This window comes from Hyaena hyaena, unplaced genomic scaffold (genome assembly GCF_003009895.1).
Source record: "Hyaena hyaena isolate Hyena2069 unplaced genomic scaffold, ASM300989v1 scaffold_606, whole genome shotgun sequence".
In the NCBI taxonomy this organism is placed as follows: Eukaryota; Metazoa; Chordata; class Mammalia; order Carnivora; family Hyaenidae; genus Hyaena; species Hyaena hyaena.
Genome location: NW_024081238.1, coordinates 1,097,143 through 1,122,713, shown reverse-complemented (window position 1 = coordinate 1,122,713; position 25,571 = coordinate 1,097,143). Strand labels below are relative to the sequence as shown.

At 36.9% G+C, this 25,571-nt stretch overlaps 1 protein-coding gene across 2 annotated transcripts in view; it reads right to left on the bottom strand.

The window, feature by feature from the left end:
- Positions 1–3,167: 3,167 nt before the first annotated feature.
- PLA2G4A (phospholipase A2 group IVA) overlaps positions 3,168–25,571 on the bottom strand; it is a 160,465-nt gene continuing 138,061 nt past the window's right edge. For both annotated transcript variants that reach the window (XM_039257200.1, XM_039257201.1), the window contains 3 exons: positions 14,813–15,008; positions 13,151–13,308; positions 3,168–3,751 (listed from right to left, as the gene is read on the bottom strand). In XM_039257200.1, coding sequence (XP_039113131.1) covers positions 3,620–3,751; positions 13,151–13,308; positions 14,813–15,008 — 486 coding nt within the window. In that variant the 3' untranslated portion in view covers positions 3,168–3,619. The remainder of the gene's footprint in view (positions 3,752–13,150; positions 13,309–14,812; positions 15,009–25,571) is intronic.

The following is a 25,571-nucleotide window of genomic DNA, read 5'->3' as shown; positions in this document are numbered from 1 at the left end:
AGTGAAGCTGTCTTTCAGAAACAAAAGAGGGATACAGACTTTCCCAAACAAAAGCTGAGGGAGTTTATTACCACCGTACCTGCCTTACAAGAAGTGCTGAAGGGAGTTGTTAGGGTAGAAGGAAAAGGATGCTAATTAACATCATAAAAACATTTTTTAAAAAAGTATAAATCTCACTGGAAATGGTAAATATATAGTCATAGTTAGATGGTACAAAATGGTAATAGTGGGGCATAATTCACTTAAGACTTTAGTTGTTTGTAAGTTAAAAAAAATAATAGTAGTAAAATTAACCATTACTACAACATAATATAAAAAAACATGTGAATTGTAACAAAAATAACCTAAAATGTGAGGAGAGGAGAAGTGAAAGTGTAAAGTTTGTGAATTTATTGAAGTGAAGTTGTATCAGTTTAAATTAGGGTGTTATCAGTTTACAGTATTTTATAGAAGTCTCATGATAACCACAAAGGAGACTCCTATAGTAACTGCACACATACAGAACCACAAATAACAAGTACACCAATACCAAAGACATCAAAACACAAAAAAAGGTGGCAGGACAAGAAACAAGGAGCAATGGATCTATAAAAAAACCAGAAAATAATTACTAAAATGGCAATAGTAAGTCCTTAACTATCAATAGTAACTTTAAACATAAACTGATTAAATTCTCCAATAAAAAATCAGAGTGGTTGAATGAATTTTTAAAAATCCAATAATATGCTGACTATAAGAAACTCACATTAGCCTTAAAGATCAAGACAGACTGAGAGTAAACAGATGGAAAAAGAAACCTCAAGCAAATGGTAACAACAACTTTAAAAAGGTAAGAAGGGACAAGATGATTATATAATGATATAAGGGTCAATATATCAAAAAGACATAACAACTGTGAACATTTATGCAACCAACATTGGAGCACTTAAATATATAAAGCAAAAACTAACAGAGTTAAAAGAAGAAATAAACAGTAATACAATATAGTTGGAGATTTTAATACCCTACTCTCAATAATGGATAGATCACCCAGACAGAGAATTGATAAGGAAACAGCAGATTTGAATAACAATATGGACCAAATGGACCTAACAGACATATACAGGACGTTCTATCCAATGACAGCAAAATATACAATCTTCTCAAGTGCACATGGAACATTTTATAGGATAGACCATATGTTAGGCCATAAAACAAGTCTTTGCAAATTCAAGAAGACTGAAATCATCCCAGGTATCTTCTCTAACTACAATGGCATGAAACTAGAAATCAACAATTAGAAGAAAACTAGAAATGCATGAACACATGGAAATTAAACAACATTCGACTGAAACCAATGGATCCAAGATGTAATTAAAAGGAGGTGAGGGGGGAAATGATTGAGACAAATAAAAATGGAAACAACATACCAGAATTTTTGAGATGCAGCAAAAGCAGTTCTAAGAGGGAAGTTTATAGCAATAAACACAGTAAGAAATAAAAGATCTCAAATAAACAACCTAACTCTACTCCTTAAGGAACTAGAAAAAGAACAGCAAACTGAACCCAAAGTTAGTAGAAGAAAGGAAATAATAAAAATTAGAACAGACATAAATAAATACAAAACAGAAAACAATTGAAAAGATTAAGTTGGTTCTTTGAAGATAAACAAAATTGTCAAAACTTTTAGCTAGACTAACCAAGGAAAAAAGGACCCAAATCACCAAAATTATAAATGAAAAAGGAGACATTACAAATGATAACATAGAAATTCAAAAGATCATAAGAGGCTACTATGAACAACTATATGCCAACAAGCTGGACGCCCTAGAAAAAGTGGAAAAATTCTTAGAAACATACAACTTACTAAGACCGAATCAGGAAGAAATAGAAAATCTGAATAGACCAATTACTAACAAGGAAATAGAGTCAGTAATCCAAAATCTCCCAAAGAAGAAAAGCCTAGGAGCAGATGGTGTCACTGGTGAATTTTACCAAACATCAAAGAAGGATTAACACCAATCCTTCTCAAACTCTTACAAAAAAACCAAAGAGGAGGGAACACTCCCAAACTCTTTTTATGGGGCCAGCACTATCTTGATACCAAACCAGAAAAAAAAAAAACCACTAGTAGAAAAGAAAACTATAGGCTGATAAAAAAAAAAAAAAATATCCTGCTGAATATAAATACAAAAGTTCTCAATAAAATCCTAGCAAACTGAACTTAACATCACATGCAAAGGATCATTCACCATGATCAAGTGGGATTTATCCCTGGGATGCAAAGATGGTTGACTATATGCAAATCAACCAATGTGACACATCACATTAATAGAATGCAAGAAAAGAATCATATGATCATCTCTATAGACACAGAAGAAGCATTTGACAAACTGAACATTCATTCATGTTAAAAATTCTTAGCAAATTAGGCATAGAAGGAACATATGTTAGCATAGTAAAGGCAATATATGACAAACTCACAGCTAACATACTCAGTGGTTAAAGGCTGAAAGCTTTTCCTCTAAGATCAGGAACAAGACAAGTGTGCCTATTCTCACTACTGCCATGCAATATAGTACTAGAACAAATTAGTGCCCAGTACACACCATCAGGCATGCTGCAGGATCTGCAGACACAGCAGTGGACAAAAGTGACAAAAGTCTCTGCCCTCAAGGACCTTAAATTCCAGTGGAGATGACTGACAATGAACAAGACAGATGAGTCTCCTTACTATGTTAGTTTCTCCTTAGGTTTACACCAACCCTGAACAGTTCAATGAGAACCAAAACCAGAGTCATGGCATACAGACTGTCCCTAAGCCAAGTCTTACAGATACAGCCCGTGCTACTCTTCTGGATTTTTCTCTGAGGTCACCTGTTCTCTGGTGGGCAAACAGTCCAAGATAATCTCAGCAAACTAAAACGTTAAACTACGAAGAAGTTACATTTTTTGTCCTACTTACTGAATACATAGGTACCATTTGTTCAACAAATTACACATGCTTTCTCCTTTAAGAAAAATAACCATGATTTACAATGATACGTTTCACATTACCAAACAGGATTAACAACTTTTGTGTTTGAAACCTTTGAATCTGAGAATGTTTCATAGTTTACAGTGCAATACCCCATTAAAAATAAACAAAAAATCTGTTATGCTAATTGCATATTGATGTATTTATTTCATATATGTATATATGCATAATATAAATAAAAAATAGTGTTGTCTCATGGTATGAATAAATCTTGTCAGTGAATAACATTTACACATGATGCAAAGTCTTACTTCTTGAGACTGAACCATTAAACATTCTAAAAAGAAAATAATTTTTTAAAAAGAGGACACATAAGACAGTTGGTGAGGAATGTCTAAATTACAGTATATGTCCCTACATTGGCATCAGGAAATTCATACTGACAGAGAATGTAGCTGAGCATATTTTTATATGACCACATCATCTGCCAAACTAACAAATTTATAATGGTATTATTCTCATGTGGCTAAATTACTTCAACTTTGAGTATTAGCCAGTCTCTTGTGATCAGCACTAATATCTGTACTGTGTTTTAAAATCCAGTTGTAATGGAATTTCAAATTGTCTCAGCATCATAAATTGCTACCCCTTCCACGACACAAACTATGCTGCGGGTTTGCTTAGAAACTCCTTGTTGAAGAATCGTCTTGCTTCAACATTACTAAGAGAAACAGAGCAACGAGAAGGATTTTGTCTTCTGTATTCAATGCTTTCAACTATGGCGTTCTTGATCACCTGCAAAGAGAGGCAAAAGATGTATAATTAGTATTGCTCTAAACCTCTGTAAGCATTTGTTGGGTCAAAACAAATATCTAATTGATCTTTTTACTATAGTTTTCTTTTTGAAATAGAGAGAGAAATCTCTTCATACATGTGTATAGTTAGACCTAACATCCCACCATTTATACTCTTGTTAAGCTCATATCCGGATAGTCTTCCTTCCCCAACCAGAGAAAGAAGTATTCTGGGAATGTTCCAGATTTTGTGCTGATAAAATTGGGAATAAAGTATTTTTAACCTGCTTACAGGTTAAAAAAATTTGTTTTTATTATGGTTTTCAGTGGAAAGGTGATAAGAGGGAAAAAACAAGTAATTGCTGAATCTAGAATTTATGTTCTTTGCAGTTAGTGGACAAGCAGAAATGAGGGACCACAAGGAAGAAGAAGACTTTCCTTAAGTCTACAGAGGAAAGAGGCATTGCTGAAGTCCTGATTTTTCAGCTAAATAAGTACAGTTATATTTAAAAAAAATTTTTTTTATGTCTTTATTTTATTTTGAGAGACAGAGAGTGAGTGGGGGACAGGCAGAGAGAGAGGGAGACAGAGAATCTGAAGCAGGCTCCAGGCTCTGAGCTGTCCACACAGAGGCCGACGCTGGGCTCGAACTCATGGACTGTGAGATCATGACCTGAGCTGAAGTCGGATGCTTAACCAACTGAGCCACCCAGGCGCCCCTAAGTACAGTTATGAAACATAGATGTCCGCTACCTAGAAAATGCCATACTTAGTGATTTTATTAATGATGACTACTTTTTATTCAGAATAATCTTCACATTTACTCAAATTAATGGTGACTATAACATCTGAGAATTGCTATTGCAATTACCATACTCTCTTCTAGTGTGAAGTTAACCTACCTGAGAACTTCTGGAAAGAAGACAAGACTTGGAATTTGGTTGAAGCAGCTGTTGCAGAGAGTGGGAATGGGCTTTGGCAGAGGGGCCTGGATTTGAATCTTGGTTCTGCTGCTGTTTTGCAACCCTGTCAAAATCAAGAAGGCTCTACTCCCTAGGACAGAACTGTAGGATTTCATCTTAACCAATGAGATAAAAGTTTGAGGGCACAGAAGAAAATCACAAAGATTATTTTACAATCCCCTTGATTCTCTACCCCAGGGATTGTTAAACAGCAGTGAGGTATTATCTGCCTGCGTTCGAGCCCTCTCCCGTAAGTGGGAATACTCGGCAAACCCATGTCCACAGCCAGTGTCACTGAGCAAGCCAGGGTCAATGCCTGGAGGAGAGAGATATGTGACCTGAGTGGTGCTAACATGCAACTAATATTCTGTGACTTCATGTTGGGCCTGATGGGTAGATCCCTCTAATTTTCCAATGATAACTTTAAACAACAAACATTTGTATTCTGGAAAGAGGGATTTGTCACAGAAATGGGACAATTTTATTTGCTTTATGATTTTTAAAGTATATACAGAGAATATATATAATAAAACATAGTGTCATGTGTGTATATTTAATTATCTTATGGGCTCAAATGTTACTGAATTTCTTAAGTAAAGCAGGTATTTGCTGACCCCATTTTCCCCATGAGTAAAGGGAACATAATTAATTCTTTGGTGACAGTAAGAGGCTTCAGAGACTGTGAAAGAGACCTTGACCAAGGACCTCCAGGCTAAATTACTTCTTGGCTATGTGAGATCAAGGGGAATTAGCTTAAATCCTTGAACCTGTTTCTTCTTTCTTTTCTTTTCTTTCTTTTTTTCTTTTCTTTTCTTTCTTTCTTTCTTTCTTTCTTTCTTTCTTTCTTTCTTTCTTTCTTTCTTTCTTTCTTTCTTTCTTTTCTTTCTTTCCTTCCTTCCTTCCTTCCTTCCTTCCTTCCTTCCTTCCTTCCTTCCTTCCTTCCTTCCTTCCTTCTTTCTTTCTTTCTTTCTTTCTTTCTTTCTTTCTTTCTTCTTTCTCTCTCTCTCTTTCTTTTAAAAAATGTTTATTTATTCTTAGAGAGAAAGAGAAGGGGAAATCAAGCAGGATAGGGGCAGAGAGAGAGGGAGACAGAAGATCTGAAGTGGGCTCTGTGCTCACAGCAGAGTCTGATGAGTGGCTTAAACTCAAGAGCTGACAGATCACAGCCTGAGCCGAAGTCAGATGCCTAACCGACTGGGCCACCCAGGTACTCCTGTTTCCTCTTCTTTAAAGTGGGAATAATAATACTAATCTTGGCTTTTGTAGGGATTGGAGATCATTTATTTAAAGTGTTTTGCACAACACCTGGCACATAGGAAACATCTCATAAGTAGCATCTATTTATTTTTGTTATTTTTAAACTGACCATATGTGCAAAAGTTTAGGAGCTTTAATTTGGATGTGAGGCTATGAAGCTTACTACAAATAAACACGCAATGTATATCCAGTTGTGGGCTTATTATATAGTAATAGTCAGCAAACCAATTCTATCAAGTGTGTCCTACTACGTCTTCTTTTAATAATCTCTCTGCCTTTCTAGACATTATGTCAGCAAATTTTCAGTTGGTTTCTCCTTCACCATAACCAGCACAAGACATACGAACCCTCACTGCGGAGAAATACTCAACTCAAATAAAAATCAACTATTTATTTTCCAAATACCTACAAAGCTTTAAAATATAACAAACCACAGGGAAATTATACTAATAATGACTGCTGTCAGTTCCTTTATAATGAATTGGTAAATGCACAAAAATAAGCAATATCAGTATCATGACTAGTGGATTTACCATAAGTGGACCTTGGCAGGCGTTTCTAGTAAGCAGGCATTTCCGTTTTATAAAGGAAAACGAATATTTCCATTTATTAACTCTGAAAACCCCCAATCACATACAGTTAGAATTGTGCAAGTTGAACCACTAGGTGGCATATTAATACTATGAAGCCATTGGCCAGATTTTTCAGATTGCTGCAGAAAATAGCCATTTGTTGTGATTTATAATTCTGTGATATAAACAGAAGTGGGTAGACTCAATATTACATCGGTTGCTAAGTCCAAACTTTCCAGCATGATTGCATGTATCCAAAGAGGCAATATGCCATCTTTGAAACTTCCTATTTTTTAATGATATTAGGGGTCATCTTCAATAGTGTTTATATCTAATTTCCTCTTTCATTCCCCTCTGAAAGTCACTGAGATTCCAAATCCTTCCCTTCCGTCTTATCCTACAACAGTCCTCATCTCTCCAACCTCTCTATTCCCCTGTCCATCCCTAAGTATGACTGACCTATGTCATTCACTTGTGCCATTCAATGGCCTCCTTATGTCGATCCAGACTCTAAATCTATGGCAATAAAGGCTGGGAATAAGAAAAGGAAACATTAAAAGTGATCGCCCCTAGAGGCATGAGATTGGAAGCAATCCATAAGCAAATACTGAATTCCCACAATAGAAAATGAAAAATGATCCTCAAGAGGAAAGTTACTGTATATTTTGAAAGAGAAGTAAAAATTACAAACATAGAAGAATACAAGAAGATATTCTGGTGTAAACTATTATGAATTTGTCAGCAAACGTCTGCCTTTTGAAAATAAACCGAAGTGTCATAGAAGCAGCCACCTTATTAGTCTTGTTATTTTTGATCCCAACACTTAGAACACAGAAGGGGAATCAGAAATATTTGTCAAAGTAATGAATGCATGGAAGGTTGGGCAAAACAAAGTTCTACTCAGGGAGATAATGAGATGAATAGAAGGACAGGCAGATTCTGTAAGTGTGGTGGACAGACTGGGCATTCTCAGTAGAATTCTAGATGATCTTGTAAAACGGGCTGAAGACAGCAGATCATAGCATGCGTAGGAAACATCTGGGAATTGGCCTGGCAGGAGAGGAGACTGTTTGGGAAACAGGAAATAAGGCTACTTGAGAAAAAGATGGTTCAAAAGTGAAGAAAGAGTGAGAAAAAACCCCTGTGACCCCCATCTTGGCTCCTCACATGACTGTGTGACGTCCAGCAATCTGCCCGTGTTATCCTTGACTCAGTTTCTTCACATATAAATAAAGATACCTACCTCATAGGCTAGTTTTGAGTGTTAACTATTTGAGGGGAAAATATCTAGCTTATCTTAAACACTCAAGATTTTTTTTGTTCTTTTTATTTGGTACACTGTCATATCCTTACTTACGAAAACAGTGCCTGGCACAATAGATAAGCAACAAATCTGTGTTGAGTTAATGAATAAATAAGATGGAAAGGGATTATAGGCAGCATTTAAGGTAGATGATTTGGGGCCTAGCATATTAGGCCATCATATATAATACGTTTCTAAGACTTTAACTTGTACCAAAGTGCTCTTATGATGATGATGGTGATGAAGAATTAAGTACCAGTACCACTGGATACATGCTTTTCCTTATTCTAATTAACATCTAGTATTTAACGCTCTCAAGAACTGTTTGAGAAGAATTTTAAAGCTCATTGTTATGCATCATTGGCACATGTTGAATAAATGGACACAGAACCTTAGAATATGCTTACCAAATTAATAAACTGAATGGAGGTTGTATAGCAGTGCATTTCCCTGTGATCACGAAGTCAACAAGGGCCTGGGAAGGAGATCTCAGAGGCCATATTCCCTCCAGATCAAATCGGGGGTCATGAGTCCAGCATGCTCCATGCCCAGGCATATAAGGTGTAGAGTTTCTGTGTAGTCAGAAACCAACCAACAGACCCGGACCCCACCATTTGCTATTCCCTCCTCCTATCACATCAAACTCTTCGACAATTTCAGCCAGTAACTCAACAATGTTTTAAAAATCATTCACAAAAATTTTATCGTGTATTTATTTTAGGTGCATGGCATTGTGATCCCTATCTCTGGAGGACACAAGGTAAATAAGGCAAGTTATTATTTTCAAAGGGTTTAATTCTATAAGTAAAAGCAGAAGACAGTATGAACACTGATAATAATCATTATCATTATCATATTAGTTACTTCAATTTATAGGGTCTCTACATGCCAAGCCCTTACATTACATTATTTTACTTAATCTTCCCCTGGTCCTGTAGGATGTGTATCGTTGTTTCTCCTTATAAATAAGGGAGGCAAAATTTGGAAAAGTTAACCAACATGTCCAAGGTCACCCAGCCAAAAGGCAGCAAGCAAGGATTTGAACACCCAATTTGGTCTGACTCCAAAGGCTCTACATTTCCATACCACATGTCTATTGGTATAAGTCATTCTATGTTAGGTTTCCTAAAAAACAACAACAACAACAACACACAGCACCCCCCTGCCCCGTGCCCCCACCCAATGAAATCCACCATTGTAAAAGCACTGAGGCAATGTTCAGTGAGAAAGAATTTGGAAGGATTGAGTAAGTGCAGAAACCTGATGCTAATGAGAAACCCAGGCTGCTGTCACGATGTGAGCAGAAACAGAGCAAAAGTTCACTAAAGATGAGCTAGAATTTAGCTTCAACAAAGCAGGCCAGCTAGGATCTCTGGAAAAAATAAACCAACAGAAGCATACAGCTGTCAGACACAGGATGGCCTTTTCAGAGTAAAAAGTTAAGCCAGAATGTTAATCGAAGATGAAAATTTGCCTTAAGCCAACAGCGGTCATGGCCACAAACTTGAAAACCATCTTCTACGGAGTTGGCAGTCAGAAGCCTGCATTAAAAGAGTTTATGTTCCCAGGGACCACAACTGGCAAGCAACTCTGACAGTCCTAGGGAAGTAAATATGTGCTGTGTTGTGGAAGTATGAATTAGTAAGCTACTCTATTCAAGTGCCATGGGAATGAATGATTTCGCTAATGATTGAGCCTAATCAACTCTCTAGTATCCTGCCTCTCTAGTTCTGTTTTATCATCACTAATCAGGAAGCTTTGATTCTAATAAAATTTGTTTCCTTGGTTAAAAGTGAGGGGTTGATGGGGCACCTGGGTGGCCCAGTCCAACTTTGGCTCAGGTCATGATCTCATGGTTCATGGACTCAAGCCCTGCATCAGGCTCTTTGTTGACAACTTAGAGCCTGGAGCCTGCTTCAGATTCTGTGTCTCCCTCTCTCTCTGTCCCTTCCCCTGTTCACGTTCTGTCTCTCTCTCTCCAAAAATAAATAAACATTAAAAAAAAAAAAGTCAGAGGTTGGGAGAGTACTCAAGAAAGAGATAAAATGTCAGTGAACACCGGAATTCCTACCTGGGTATGAAATGTACAAACATGCATGCATTCACACACACACACACACACGAATCACTTGAATACCAGTCTCAGTGGTCATAAAATTTAAGAGCAAGCTCACCTTCATTCATACCCCCCACCCTAAAAATTTACTGCCTAGGCTGCTATTACCTGTATAGACTTGTCTATGTTATTAATTCTGGGCATTTGCGAAGGTCTTGGGGTATATCTCTCATGGTATAGGATATAGACACATATAGGTTTAGGTTCCCACTTACTGAGCAGCTTCTGTTTGCAGTTTACTGTTCATACATCACCTGATGATTCACTATTGCTATTATGATAGGTGCTGTTACATCTGTTTTAGAGATGAGGAAACTGAGGCCCCAAAAGTTTAAGTAGCTTATTCAAAGTCACAGAAGTGGCCCATTTGAGATCTAAATAAGGTATAAAGCCCATGACCTTACTTCTGCATTCTATGTCAGAAAACTTCTTAGAAGCAATTAAAACTTATTTTATTAATTAATGTTTGATGAGCTGTATGTCCAGAAAGTTATTTTGCAATTCAGTTCATTTTTGCTTAGGCTTTTACTTTTTCATCTATGTGTCAAACAAACTACTTTCAAGAATGTATAAATAGAACTGTATCATTCTTTATAGCAAATAGCTTAGCAGGCTTTATATAAACCAGATCTGAAAGCAATGAGAGAAAAGTATTTGTTTAAAATATATATCTTTATCTAACTATTCACTCACACACATCTAGAATATATACAGGTATGTAAATATGCATATGTATGTGTGAGTATCCTTTTATTTTTCCAAGTCCAACTCATTTTATTTTGAGTTTGTTGGTTTCATACTAGAAATAGGATTACTATGATATTACCCCTCAGTTCTTTTCTGATAGCATGGGGTTTTATAAAACACAACTCTATTTTGACGAGTGTCTGTTCATTCCCTGTAAGTTATAAATTAAAATACAGATTTTCTCTTAATATTCTTTAAATTTTTACAATCACCACAGAAACAATGTAGACTATGGATTTCATATGTCCACTGATTGTAAGATAAAAAAGAAAAAGAATAAATGTATTTAGAAAATGATACATGCTATAGGCTTTACTAAGCATGTTGGACATGAATTATCACATGTTTTTCATAAGCAAAGGCTGACAAGAAGTCATTTTAGAGTTTTAGGAACTGAGGCTTATTAGGGAAAAATTTCATGTTTAAAAAATTAAAGACACTAGTTAACAAACATATTATGGTATAACTGTTAGAACTGCACACAATTGATCACTACTAGTCTCAGGCCAACTAAACCCACAAGTGAACTAGATGTGCCAGAAATCTCTTAGCTCACACAATCTACCTAAATCCCGTATACACAGAACACTCATCTACATACTTTCTTTGGTGCCATTCGTACAGTATCTGAAAAAGACTGGTAAATCAGATATGATACCTTTCCCTCTCCATTTAAGTTCTTTTTCTTTAGTCTTCTTCTTTTTAATGTGCAAAATCCAATTAGGCCGCTCAACTTGGGCTTTTACAACTGATAATAATTTAGCAGACACTATGGTTTGGAACTACAAACCAACATGATTTCAGTTACACAACCACGTTCCTAAATGGTGAATTAGAGATTACAGAATGTCACACAGACACAGAATCTTAGCAGCAGATATATTGGGGATAGGAGTGACTAATACTGAATAGAATGACTTGTTCTGAAGCTCCTGATGCAAAGCGTACTTGATATCTCATGGGCTCAAAATGAGAAGGCCGTGACTTACGGCAACAGTCCCAAGATCTACAAAAATAAAGACATTTAAAAGCATGTGTGTATCTATGAAAGCTCATGATATTTTAGTGGATTAACTACACTTCTATTACATTCATTTTCCTACTCTCATATTTCCTTTTCATAACATTTTTTCCTACTTATAATTTATTTTATCATATGATGAATACATTAGATACTCTGGGAAAGCAGCTGAGTATTAAGCAATCCTTCAAACAAATAATAGTATGAAATGTGGGCTCTGCCCAAAGCAGTCTTTTCTTACTTGTGAATGTCATAGGGTTCTTCTGGAGAGTAACAAAATAATCTATAAAAAATACCTCACGCCAGTCAGAGTGGCTAAAATGAGCAAATCAGAGAACTCTAGTTGCTGACGAGGATGTGGAGAAACGGGCACCCTCCTACACTGTTGGTGGGAATGTAAACTGGTGCAGCCCCTCTGGAAAACAGTGTGGAGGTTCCTCAGGAAACTAACAATAGAACTCCCCTATGACCCAGCAATAACACTGCTAGGAATTTACCCAAGGGATACAGAAATGCTGATGCATAGGAGCACATGTACCCCAATGTTCATAGCAGCACTCTCCACAATAGCTAAAACATGGAAAGAGCCTAAGTGTCCATCAACAGATGATTGGATCAAGAAGATGTGGTTTATCTATACCATGGAATACTACATGGCAATGAGAAACAATGAAATCTGGCCATGTGTAGCAACATGGATGGACCTTGAGGGTGTTATGCTGAGCGAAATAAGTCAGGCAGAGAAGGACAAATACCATATGTTTGCATGTATAGGAGGATTAGGAGGAACTTAATGGAGGACCATGGGGAAGAAGAAGGGGGAAAATGGTGGGGCGGCGGGGAGAGAGAGGCAAACCATGAGAGACTCTTGAATGCTGACAAAAACTGAGGACTGATGGGTGTGGGGGGAGGAGGGATGGGCATGGAGGAGGCACTTGTGGGGATGAGCACTGAGTGTTATGTGGAAACTAATTTGACAATAAACTATTTGTAAAAAAAAATTAAAAAAAATAACCTACAAAAAATAGAATGGTGTAATTTGGGTGGCATAATTCATAAACTTTATTTTTATTTATTTATTTTTATTAAAATTTTTAAATGTTTTATTTATTTCTGAGAAAGAGAGAGAGAGAGAGAGAGAGACAGACAGACAGACAGACAGCATGAGCAGGGGAGGGTCAGAGAGAGGGAGATATGGAATCTGAAATAGGCTCCAGGCTCTGAGCTGGCTGTCAGCACAGAGCCCGATGTGGGGCTCAAACCCCCGAACCGTGAGATCATGACCTGAGCTGAAGTCAGACGCTTAACCAACTGAGCCACCCAGGTGCCCCTATATTTATTTTTAATTAATTAAAAGGGTATTGCTATGTTCATGTGACACGGAAGTATGTGACACCATCAATGAACACAGGAGATACTTACCTCAATGTTGTTCAGGGTATTGAAGTGCATGAGATCATGGAGCCTTTTGAACGCTTGATTTGGATATTGAAAGTTGAAGGTTGAAAACGGTGATTCGGGGTCATCAAAAATATCAAAATCAGCTATTTCTTTCTCTTCCTTAGTTTCTCTTGGGACACCTAAATACCAGAAGAGTCTCAAATAGTGTAATTTTGAAAACTTCAAAATATCTCTAAAACCCAAGAAATAAAACATGTGAATAGCCATAAACATAACACTGGGGTCCCCCCACCAGGGTCATGTAATCTGCAGTACACACTGCTTTGCTCTCAGCCATATTCCCTGGGTTGGTATTTCTATTGCGTTCTGCCTGGGCAACTTCTACTTGCCAGTGTCTGCATCTCTGTGCCTAAGGGGTTTCTACCCCATTCTGCAACTGGGGAAGGTTGCTTGGCCCTCTAACAGCAGAATGTAAATTCTGGTAAATAACACTCTGCCTCAGGCAGTAGTCAACCAAAGACACTAGGAAGTGAGGATATAAATACTCCAGGTCCCTTGCCTATCACTGCATGAAAAGGAAGGTTGATTCTGGAGCATAGGTTCTCTTCCATTTCCTAGAGTTTTCCAAAAGGATCAAGTTCTCCTCATGGTAGCTGGCTTACTAACACATCGTTGCTTGCCTACATTCCTTAATCACTTCCCCACCTCCTTACTAAGTTTCCCTGGTCCACCCAGATAAACCATCTGCACTAGAATTCTTTCTCAGCATGTGCTTCTGGGGGAATCCAAACCAAAACATTATCTAACTGTGTTCATGCCACAGGAATCCCCGACACAGACACAGCCTCTCCTTGAGAATTCACAGTGATAGAAAATTCTCTAGGCTTCAAGAACTCAACTGCTCAATAACAGAAAATGCCAGCAGATTCTTCCTTCTCTTGTTTTGAAGTATAACTCCTAGTAACCTCCCTCCCTACTGATTTGTTCTTTGTCTTCCTCTACTATTTGGAAGATCACTTTTTTTCCCATCCCCCATCCTCCCATCAAATCTTCCATGACTATTATTTGTATCTTTCCATTTACAATTGCATTTTCTGGTCCAAGGAAAATATGATTTTCAGGCCTTGAGCATCCTGCTTGTCAATCTCTAGATCTCCCTTTTGTTAATCAATATCTTCTGGGATATTGAAAGAGTCTATAGACTCTGGATGTAGTAAAACAGAACGACTGTGCCTTGAACTTGATTCTCTCTTTCTACAAAATATAACGTGGCAACCTGAAATTACTAGCTATGTTGTATTATATTAATCCTGTGGTCACTTAAAGTTCTCAGACTTTTTGCATGATTGGTTCTGAAACAAGGGCTCCCTTGCATGGGTGATTTTTCAAAATATTTAACTATCTCTGTGACAAGGGTGCCAACCAATCAGAACAAATATAAGCCCAGGTTTTGGAGTAAAGCCCCAGAGATTTTTACTGAGCTGGTTGTTAACATATCAGTTTCTCAACTGTGAAGAACTCAAGGGTTCTTGGAGTGAGAAAGAGGCAAAGTACTTGGGGTCTCAGGATAGAACTCAAAATGTTAATAGTTGGTACAGCAAGTGCCATTATAAACCCATTTAATATTGGTCTCTCTGCTTTCCCAGATTTCTACTCTACAGATATAATATATTCCCAACATACCTGGTGCCTTGTAATTCCTGAAGTTGATGTTGGCCAGAACAAAGTGGATGATAGTTGGACAATCTTTCTCGACATCAGGATTCTTGGGTTTAAAGACATAGCATTCCTTCAGTCCTTCTCGATCAAACACATTAGGATCAATCTTTGGAAAGGGGAGCTTGTTCATTCTGGCCCACTTTTCTGCAAGTAGAAGTTCCTATGGAGGAAAGGTAAAGATGCATTTGGGAATTTTCAGTTTTCATTTATTCAGTGGTCTGGCCATCATTCAATATTCATAAGGTGTTGACTGTGTTCTAGCAAAGAGCTCCCTTGAACTAAGATGAATAATGACCTTGTTCTCAAGAAGCTCATTAATGAAAAAAGATACATAGGTGCCCCCAAACAAACTTGCTATTATGTTAATTCTTGGCTTAGGATAGCTCCATAGGAGGCATGTGAAAATTTTTTGATGTACTGAACTGAATGAAATTATATTGACGTAACTGCTATGGGAAAAAAAATATTAGGGTTCTGGTTATTTATAAGCCATGTGAACAGTTTTTAACCCTTTAGAGTCGAAGATCTGAAGATACTAAATGAGAAACAGTCTATTATGGAATTCTTACCTGTATCTTCTTAACACAACCAATTAAAATTAATAAATTTTATGAATGTAAACATATCTGAGTTACTCTGAATCAGCTTTTTTAAACCTTCTGTTTAAAAAGATTTTAGTTTCTGGCCTCAGAATGCTATTAAATGTGTAGTGGCCAAGAGTGGGCCAGACAGAGAAATCAAGCATTTGGTTAATGGTTGTGGCAGATTGTGTGATTGTTTCCACATATTAGCTCCCTTCCTGGTAAGAGAATTATACATTCCCACCAGGATGAGAAGACACCTAGACACAGCCACAATGGCTGATTTGTAGCTGCTGACATGTAATGTGCCCAATAAATACATGCTTTTTTGTTGGCCACTGAGATTTTAGTACAGATATGTGCACGTGCGCGCATGCACACACACACAGTGTTAAACTAGAAAGCATAAATCAATATGGAGAGATGCCATAAATAGAGCTTATTTATATTTATATACAGCTTCAGGGGGAGTGGGAAAAATAAGAAGCCGACTCTCCGTGGTAAAAGCACAGACTCTAGGGCCTGACTGCCTGAATTAAAGCACAAGCTCTGAGACTATGGGAACGTTTCTTAATGTCTCCACACGAAATATCTTCAAGTATAAAATAAGGAGGATAATAATAATAATAATACATATCTCATGATTGCCATTAAAATAAAATAATATCTATACAGTTTTTAGAACAGTGCCTGACACTTACTATTTGCTATACAGAAGTTTGATAAATAAATGCCAATAAAGTGAGGAAAGAGGTACAAGGAGGAAAATGAGGAAAGAAAAGAGGAAAAAGAAAGAGAGACAGGTACAGTATTGGAGAAATTCCCATAGAGATGAGGTATTAGGGAAATGATCATTATAATCTTAAGTCATTTTAACTACTCTGTATCATCAATCACATCAATTGATTCAATGATAGTCATTTGTTGCAAATCAAAGCTCCATGCTAGGAGGTAGGAACATCACAGTGAGTGAAACTCTTGTCATTATGGGATTCATAGCTTGGAGGGTAAGAGATAGTGACCAAATAACTCCCTACGTTTAAAACTGTAGTAAATGCTATGAAGAAAGCATTCACCATGAGATTTGCAGTTTATGTGGACTATTTCCTCAGAGTATACATTAATTCATTCAATAAGTATTATAGAACACCTGCTTTGTTCTAGGCATAACTCAAAGGCTGTCTTTGCATCCCTGAAGATTATAAATCAATGGGAAAGAGGAATAATAGATATTATAGAGCGATATAATAGAGGCAGGGAATGTGATGGATAGCTTCGTGCATGGGCTGTGTAGCCTGAAAGGTCAACCTCAAACAGAGACACCTTGATTTGCTACATGGGTGGTCTGAGACAAACTGCTTAACCACCACAAGTCAACAGGGAAGAAATTATTTTATGGGGTGAGGTATGTAGTGATATTCCCCTAATGGGAATCATAAGAACCAACCAGCCAACCAACCAAACAGGGACCAGATTGTTCATTATCCCTGAAATAGTAGGCTCCCAAACCCATTTTACCTCTAGTCCATCTGTTTCTTATTTCTTAGCAACTCATTTTCTACCACTGTATGTAAAGTTAATACTTCTATCTTCCTCAAGATTGCTGTGATGATTAAATGAGATAATGTATTAAAAAAAACTCAGTAATTTAAACTTAACACTATAATTTATAGTTTATTTTTTAAAATGTTTTATTTATTTTTGAGAGAGAGTGAGAGAGACAGCATGAGCAGGGGAGGGTCAGAGAGAGAGGGACACACAGAATATGAAACAGGCTCCAGGCTCTGGCAGCACAGAACCCGATGCAGAGCTTGAACCCACGAACCGTGAGATCATGACCTGAGTCAAAGTCGGATGCTTAACCGACTGAGCCACCCAGGCGCCCCAATTTATAGTTTAAATATTTATATTTGTACTTATATTTAATTATTTATTATTATTTAAAAATTTTTTAAATGTTTATTTTTTATATAGAGAGGGAGAGCACGAGTGGGGGAGGGCAGAGAGGGAGGGAGACACAGAGTCTGAAGCAGGCTCCAGGCTCTGAGCTGTCAGCACAGAGCCTGACGTGGGGCTTGAACTCATGAACTGTGAGATCATGACCTGAGTTGAAGTCAGACATATAATTGACTGAGCCACCTAGGCACCCTGATATTTGTATTTATATTTAAAATAGCACCTTAAATTTACAGAAAAATATACATTAAACTTTCACTATTCTTGATGTTTCTGGAATGTCGTGGATTTTAAGTTGATCAGCTCTCAATGCCATTTACAATTTATTTACAAGAAATAAAAATTGGGGGGAACAAAGATTTAATATATAGTAAAACAGGTTTTTCATAAACTACTAGGCAAAGTATGATTATATTTTACTGAAAATATATATACAGATATACATAAAAAATTCTGGTTTGGAATTTGATGAAACGTTTATTACTAGCCCCTTTTTCCTCCCTGTTCCACTGAATTATTCAGTTTAGTTTCTGTCTGGCACCTTCACAATTATTCATTCAAGATTATTCAACACCAAAATAAAACCAAAAGTTCATACTGTGGATCAGTTGCGTGAGAACAAGGCAAAAAAAGAGCTTTCTAGTGTTTACAAACATGACTCAGGATGACTAACGATGTGTGGATGTGTGGATGTGTGGAGAAAGAGGAAAAGGAACTGCGTGAGGTAAAAGACCAAGCTATTTTTAGTTGGATATTTTATGCTGGAATCAGGAAGCGATAGAAACTTTCCCTTTCCTGATATGATCCTGCTGTGGAAAAGGTTAAAAACCGATGACTATAAAGACGGTGATTACGGGACGGAAAAAGTATCTCCTCCCTGATGTCTCGTTTCTCTGTCAAGACTGAGAAACAATGACACAGCCTATGAGTAGAGCAGACGAATTTGAAAAGAGCATTTTAGAAGAATGCCATGAGCAAGAACATTGCTGCTTCGCAAATTATGGCAATCTGCCTGAACTGTTTTCTACAAGTATCCATTTTGGTTGTTGGACACCTCATACTTCTGATTTCCATAGACTAATTCATGGCAAATTTACATACTCCTACAAAGATTTTCTGTGGAGATAAAAATGTGTGGTACCCTTCAAAGCAATACTTAGAAAGAAGTACTCATTTTTGAGTACAAAAACATTGTGAAGGATAAGAAAAACAGTCTAAATAAAATATAAATAAATACAAACTATAATGTGAATGACACGTAAGTGCCATTTTATTTATTTTTATATATGATAAATATATATTTTTATGTATTTTTAAATGTTTAAATATATATTTATATCTAATAAATTGGCTTTTGTCTAGAGGAAATGAACATTTTCTCTGTACAAACCTAGGATACATACTTTCTCTGATGTTTCTCAATATTTAAAATCCACTTTTAAATTGGGAAGAAGTATGGAGTATAAATATGAACATAAATTGAATCTTAAAAAAATGAAGCAAGTAACATAAGATACAATGGATAGGAGCGCCTGCGTGGCTCAGTTGGTTAACTGGCCGACTTTGGCTCTGGTTATGATCTCGCCATTCCTGAGTTTGAGCCCTGTGTTAGGCTCTGTGCTGACAGCTTAGAGTCTGGAGGCTGCTTTGGATTCTATCTCCCTGTCTCTCTGGCCCTCCCCTGCTCACATTCTGTCTCTCTCTCTCAAAAATAAACAAACATTAAACAATTTGAAAAAAAAGATACAATGGAAAGAATCCACAGTTTAGAATTCACTATTTTGTGGTTATGGTCATCACCACATCCAATAAAAAGCATGCTGGTATTAGGATCCAAGAGCTTTATAATGCAACAGGTGTGAAAATAATTTTGTATATTTAATAATGTAGAGAATTTACATCTGACTTTACAGTTCTCTTTAGTTCTTCACCAAGACGTTACTGTAACTTCACAAAAATACATAGAGAAATTAATGTTGGGTATATCTACTCATCAATAGGCATCTGACCCTTAATGACAAATACAGGTATAGTAGGTTGAATGGTGGCCCTCCAAAAAAGAAGTCCATGCTCTAAACACCCCCCCACCCCCATCCTAGGACCTGTGAATGTAACCTTATTTGGAAGAGGGGTTTTTGCAAGTATAATTAAGCTGAGGGTCTCAAGATGAAATTGTCATGGGTTATCTGGGTGAGCCATCAATCCAATGACAAATGTCCTAAGAGACAAATGTCCTTATTAGAAGACACACACATACAGGAGAGCCCAGATGAAGACAGAGGCTTCAAGCAACAACCCAAGGAAAGCCTGGAGCTGGCAGAAGCTGGAAAGGGTAAGGACGAATTCTAGCCATAGAGCCGTGGGGGAAATGTGGCCCTGAGGATACCTTGATTTCAATTTCTAGCCTCCAGAACTGTGAGAGAATACAGTTCTGTTGTTTTAAGCCACCACATTTGTGGTAATTTGTGATGGCAGCCCTAGAAAACTAATATTTGAAGTAATTCTGTAAATGCTATGTTTAATAAGGGGTAGCTCCTTTATTGGCCATGGTGGATTGATGCCCAGAAAGCTAACACTTGGACCGGTTTGGCCATGATGCTGTGACCTGAAATAAACTCATAAATAAATCATATGCAGAGGTGTTAACACAAGGATCATGCCATAATGTTAACATATAAATCAGGTCAGTGTGGAAAAATACAATTGTCTTCTTTTTGTGAGTTTGATGGAATTTTGACCTTGAGTGAAATATAACAAGATAAAGTTAACTTAGATATATTTCTTTTATCATTGGTGAAGGCTGGTTCATTTCAAACTTGCCGTTCTTCTCTCTTCCTTTTCTCCTTCCCTCTTTGCCTCCTTTCCTTTCTCCCTTCTTCTTTCCTTTCATTTTTAAGAAAATGAACCCATTGTTCTGGTTTCTGCTCATTAAGCATTTAAAAGGGGACTGAAAAGCTCAGTTAGATTTATGTCCACTATATGGCAACATAATATAAAATGACATCGTTCATGGCATAATAACTATTATTATCCATAAAATTTAGTAAGGTTAAAAAAAACCTCTTGTAGTAAACTCTGAATTCTCCTATATTCTTTGCTTGCTTCTTAAAAGAGCCAAAGTTTTCTTAAAAACATTTTTCCTAAAATCACAGTCTGTTCATTTCACAGACTTAAATGTGAAAACGCCCCTGGCTTATTTTCATGACCAACATTAAAGACAAAAGCTGTAAGAATTCTCCTTGGATGAACCCTAATGGTGAAATAAATTTGCATGGTATACATCTAAGTTATTATAGAATTAGAAAGACTCTTGACAAAATGAAATATAGAGCTGCTTTTTGCAAACCAATAAGAATCTTTAGAATCATGAGGCTCTTTATATCCAGACTATTAGGGTGTGTACTTACAAATCTAAAACAAAAGAAAACAAAACAAAACTTAAAAACCTTCCAGCATTACTGACATTGGCATCACCAGTTTTCAAGGCCAGTTACAACATAGATATAATAAAAACTGTGATGGCCTCTATCAAAAGCCACGATATCTATCATTCATATCTCCCTGACAAAATCTGAGATTTAACTATACTTATGAAATGTTTATATCAATAATTGTGAAATAAGGTTTATGGTTTTATTTTTTTGGCCCAGTATTTTTGCTCTGCTCTTTTATTTCAAATGGCATTCCTGTTTCAATCTCAAAAAAAGAAAATTTTTGGAGGAAAAAAGTATATATAATACTGGCGGTTGCCTTTATAGCAAGTCTCTGAAAATATAAATCACTATTTCCAGAGCAATGGGTTTTATGCTATACTAAACCAAAAATAAAAGGAAATATATACATATTGGGGAGAGAGGTGAGATGAAAGGAATTGACAATATTTCTATAGCACGTCTATGAGAATGTACAGCCAGAAATGTCTACAGAATTTGTAAATCTCTATATGTGGAGTGATTGTAGATTCCAAGATAGTAAATACATAATAGAGCTACAGTTATTAAAATACAGTGTGTTACTGAGATAAGAATTGTCAGATTGTCAGATGAACCAATGGAATACAATAGATACATAAAAACAGATCTAGGCATCACAATGTCTTTGAGGGATTGTGTTATTATACACCCATCATATTGAAAAATATTAATGAGTTAGAATATTTTAAGAGAATATCATAAAAAGAAATATATCAGGGTGCCTGGTTGGCTCAGTCAGTTAAGTGCCGATTTCGGTTCAGGTCATGATCTCACAGTTCATAAATTCAAGCCCTGCAACACATCTGAGCTGTCAGCACAGAGCCTGGAACCTGCTTTGGATCCTGTGTCCTTCTCTCTCTCTGCTACTCCCTGGCTTGCACTCTGTCTCTCAAAAATAAAATAAACATTAAAAAAATTTTTTAAAGAGAAATATCAGTCTATATGTAACTGATCTTATTAATATGAATTTAAAGAATAAAACCAGTGAAAGAAGTGACTATATAAATGTTAAAATCATCAGAAATAAAAATTCCAATACAAATGACTCATTAGATCATCTGTGTAAAATTAAGACAAATTTTAATATCCTTAAGATATAAAATACTTATTGATGAACAGCAGCAATTAAAATAGTTTAATCCAATTAAAAATAGTTTAAAAACATGAAGATAAATAACCATGACAAACTATTTACTCTCACAATCAATGGGAAAAAGTTGAAGCAAAATGTGTTTCTCTTTCTTTCTGTCATATTGTAAATTTTTTTAACTTTGTTTTGAATATTTTTTCAGGCAGTAAATATGTAAAATAAGGACTCATCTATACAATCTGACATAGTAATGTAAGTCAGTGAGCTTTTTGGGAAAGCAAACTGAAAATATTTATTAAAAATCCTAAACTAATACATATCTAAGAAGCACACCTAAGCAATTAATAAAAAGTGTGATTAAAGATTCGTGTGCAAGGATGACCACTATAAAGTGACAAAATAGCAATAATATGAAAGTTGAAAACAGAGCATTGTTAAAAAATTCTTGCATATTCACATATAGAGATACCATGCTGTGTTTATAATTTTTAAAATATTTTTTCAATCTTTATTTATTTTTGAGAGATTGAGAGACAGAGTACAAGCGGGGTTGGAACAGAGAGAGAGGGAGACACAGAATCTGAAGCAGGCTCCAGATTCTGAGCTGCTACCACAGAGCCTGATGCGGGGCTCAAACTCAGGAGCTGCGAGATCATGACCTGAGCCTAAGTTGGATGCTTAACTGACTGAACCACCCAGGCACCCAGCATGCTATGTTTATAATTATGTTTAAAAAAATATTTAATGGGGAAGCACCTGGGTGGCTCAGTTGGTTAAGCGTCCAACTCCTGATTTTGGCTCAGGTCATGATCTCATGGTCGTAAGATCGAGCCCCACGTTGGGCTCCGTGCTGGGTGTGGAGCTTGCCTGGGATTCTGTCTCTCTTTCTCTCTCCATCCTTCCCCTACTCATGCTCTCTCTCTCAAAATAAATAAACATTAAAAGATATTTAATGGCATGCTTACGTTATAATTTTAAGTAGAAAGCAGCAAAATGCAAGACTGTATGATCCTGGTGTTCATACACACACACGAAAGACTAAAAGAAAATAGCAAAATATCAGCAGCTGTTGTCTATGTATAACAAGAAGCACTTAATATATATTCCAAATTTCCAAATTTTTTATAGTAAGTATATATTCTTAATTAGAAATAATGAATCAAAATACACTTAAAAAGTACAAGTTCTTTTTAGAGGTACAGAGTGATAACCAAAGAAGGTGCAAACCTTCTTCCAATATTAACTCATGAGGTGGCAGAGCTGTGATTCATGCATAGAATGATGGCTTTGACATTTTACACCCCCATCAGTGAAATGAATAATATAGTTTCATCCACGTCCAGAACTAGTTTCCAAGCTATCATCTTGGAGTCATCCACTGAAATTCACCTCCCTATCGCTGCTTGTGGGTCATTCAGTCTTGCTCTTGGCTTTCTCAGTCACCCATCCTGCATGGTACTTCATTATCCTAGGTTTGGATTACAGTAAATCCCTCTTAATTTTAATCTTTTGCTCTTCATTCTTCAATTTGTCCTACTTTCCACTGTCAGATTAATCATTCTAAAATTCCACTTTCATGAAATTGCTTGTTGGCTGCAAAGCCTTCACTGATTCTCTGTTTTCTATCATCCAGTTTTAGAGTCTCCCCTAAAGCCTTCCTAAGGGGAGCTTCATATCTATCACTTCTAATCAGATCACTCCACTTCCTTAGATGTGCTCACTGCCATCTCTGTGCCTTTTTCACCCTGTTCTATTTATTTCCCTGCTCATTTACCCCAGGACACACCAATCTATTCCTACATGGATCTCCCATAATACGCATGCTCATATAAACCCAGATAACTATTTAACAATAAGTTTCTTAATTTCCTTCCAAATGACTCTTGTGTATAATGTCTTTCCCCCAAGAAAGCTAAAATGTTACGGAAATCAAGGACCATGGTTTATCATTAACCGCTGCACACAGCACAGAAAAATGTACATGTACATTGTGTACAAAGGAGGCAGGAGAGAAAGAGAAAGAACATTAGATTGTCATTCTGGTCCAGCTTGACTGCTTTTTTTTTTTTTTTTAAAGGCGTTTTAAAAAAAATTGAGAGAAACAGAGAAAGCATGAGTCAGGGAGGGGCAAAGAGCAGGGTGAGGCAGAGAATCCTAAGCAGGCTCCGCACTGTCAGCACAGAGCCTGATGTGGGGCTCAATCCCATGAACATGAGATCATGACCTGAGTGGAAATCAAGAGTTAGATGCTTAACTGACTGAGCCGCCCAGGAGCCCCCAGCTTGACCACTTCTTAACTAGCACTTTCCTAGCCAGGTCTTGAGCTATGTTCTGTTTACTCATTATCCTTTTTCTTTCATTTCATTTCTTTCTTTTGAGAGAGAGAGAAAGTTAGAGATGGCACAAGTGAAGACGGAGCAGAGAAAGAGAGGGAAAGAGAAAACCTCAAGCAGGCTCCATGCTGTCAGTGCAGAGCCCCTTGCAGGGATGGATCTCATGAACCAGGAGATCATGACCTGAGCCAAAATCAAGAAATGGACGATTAGCCACCCACTAGACCACTTCTTAACTAGCACTTTCCTAGCCAGGTCCTGGGCTATGTTCTGTTTACTCATTATCTTATTTAATGTGAGGATATGGTGAAATTGCTTATCTCACCAGTCCTTGTTTCCTTGTCAGAATACCATTAACTGCCTCTAAAAAAAAATCAAATGTGAAAGCATTTTTAAAATATGAGGCTTTATATATTTTAAGAAGTTATTATGACAGTCACTATTAGTCTTGAGAGCGGTCTAATCATACTGTAACAGAAAGGAAAGCAGATACCAGAGGACCCAGGTTATCACTGAGTCTTCCTGGTTGACTTAAGCTGTCACTGACTCTCCTGGTTGAGAGATCATGGACTATTTAACTTACTATGAATTTTCATTTCTTTTTTTTTTAAATGTTTTATTTATTTCTAGGAGAGAGAGAGAGACAGCGTGAGCAGGGGAGGGTCAGAGAGAGAGGGAGTCACAGACTGAAACAGGCTCCAGGCTCTGAGCTGGAAGTCAGCACAGAGCCAGATGGGGCCTGAACCCACGAACCGCGAGATCATGACCTAAGTGAAAGTCGGACGCTCAACTGACTAAGCCACCCAGGCGCCCCTGAATTTCCATTTCTTAATCTATGAAATAGAGATAATAACTCCTTCTCTGTTATAGCATTTCCTTCATTCACCACCAAAAAAAAATGACCTACTTACACTTTGGCTGGCACTTATAATACAATTAGAACCAAATGATTAAAACAAAACATACATTCAAAATAGTGTTCTAGTTCCCAAGGAGTTCACAGACAGTGGAAGAGATATATATGTAAACAAATACAGACAATACACCACAAAAATTGCCATATTAGAATAATCTACTAAGTCCTTTGTACTGTAACTAGATCTATGGAGGTTAAGAAAGATAACATTTGAGGTATGTCCAAAGAAAATTTGAGGTGTTCCAGGTGGAGGGAACAAGATTCACGGTCTCACTTGGGTGACATCACAGTGCTGCTGAGCAATCTATGTTGCCTGTTCAGAACTTTTTCTCATTTCTTCAGAGGCAGACTTTTATTCTCCACGTGAGCCTGGT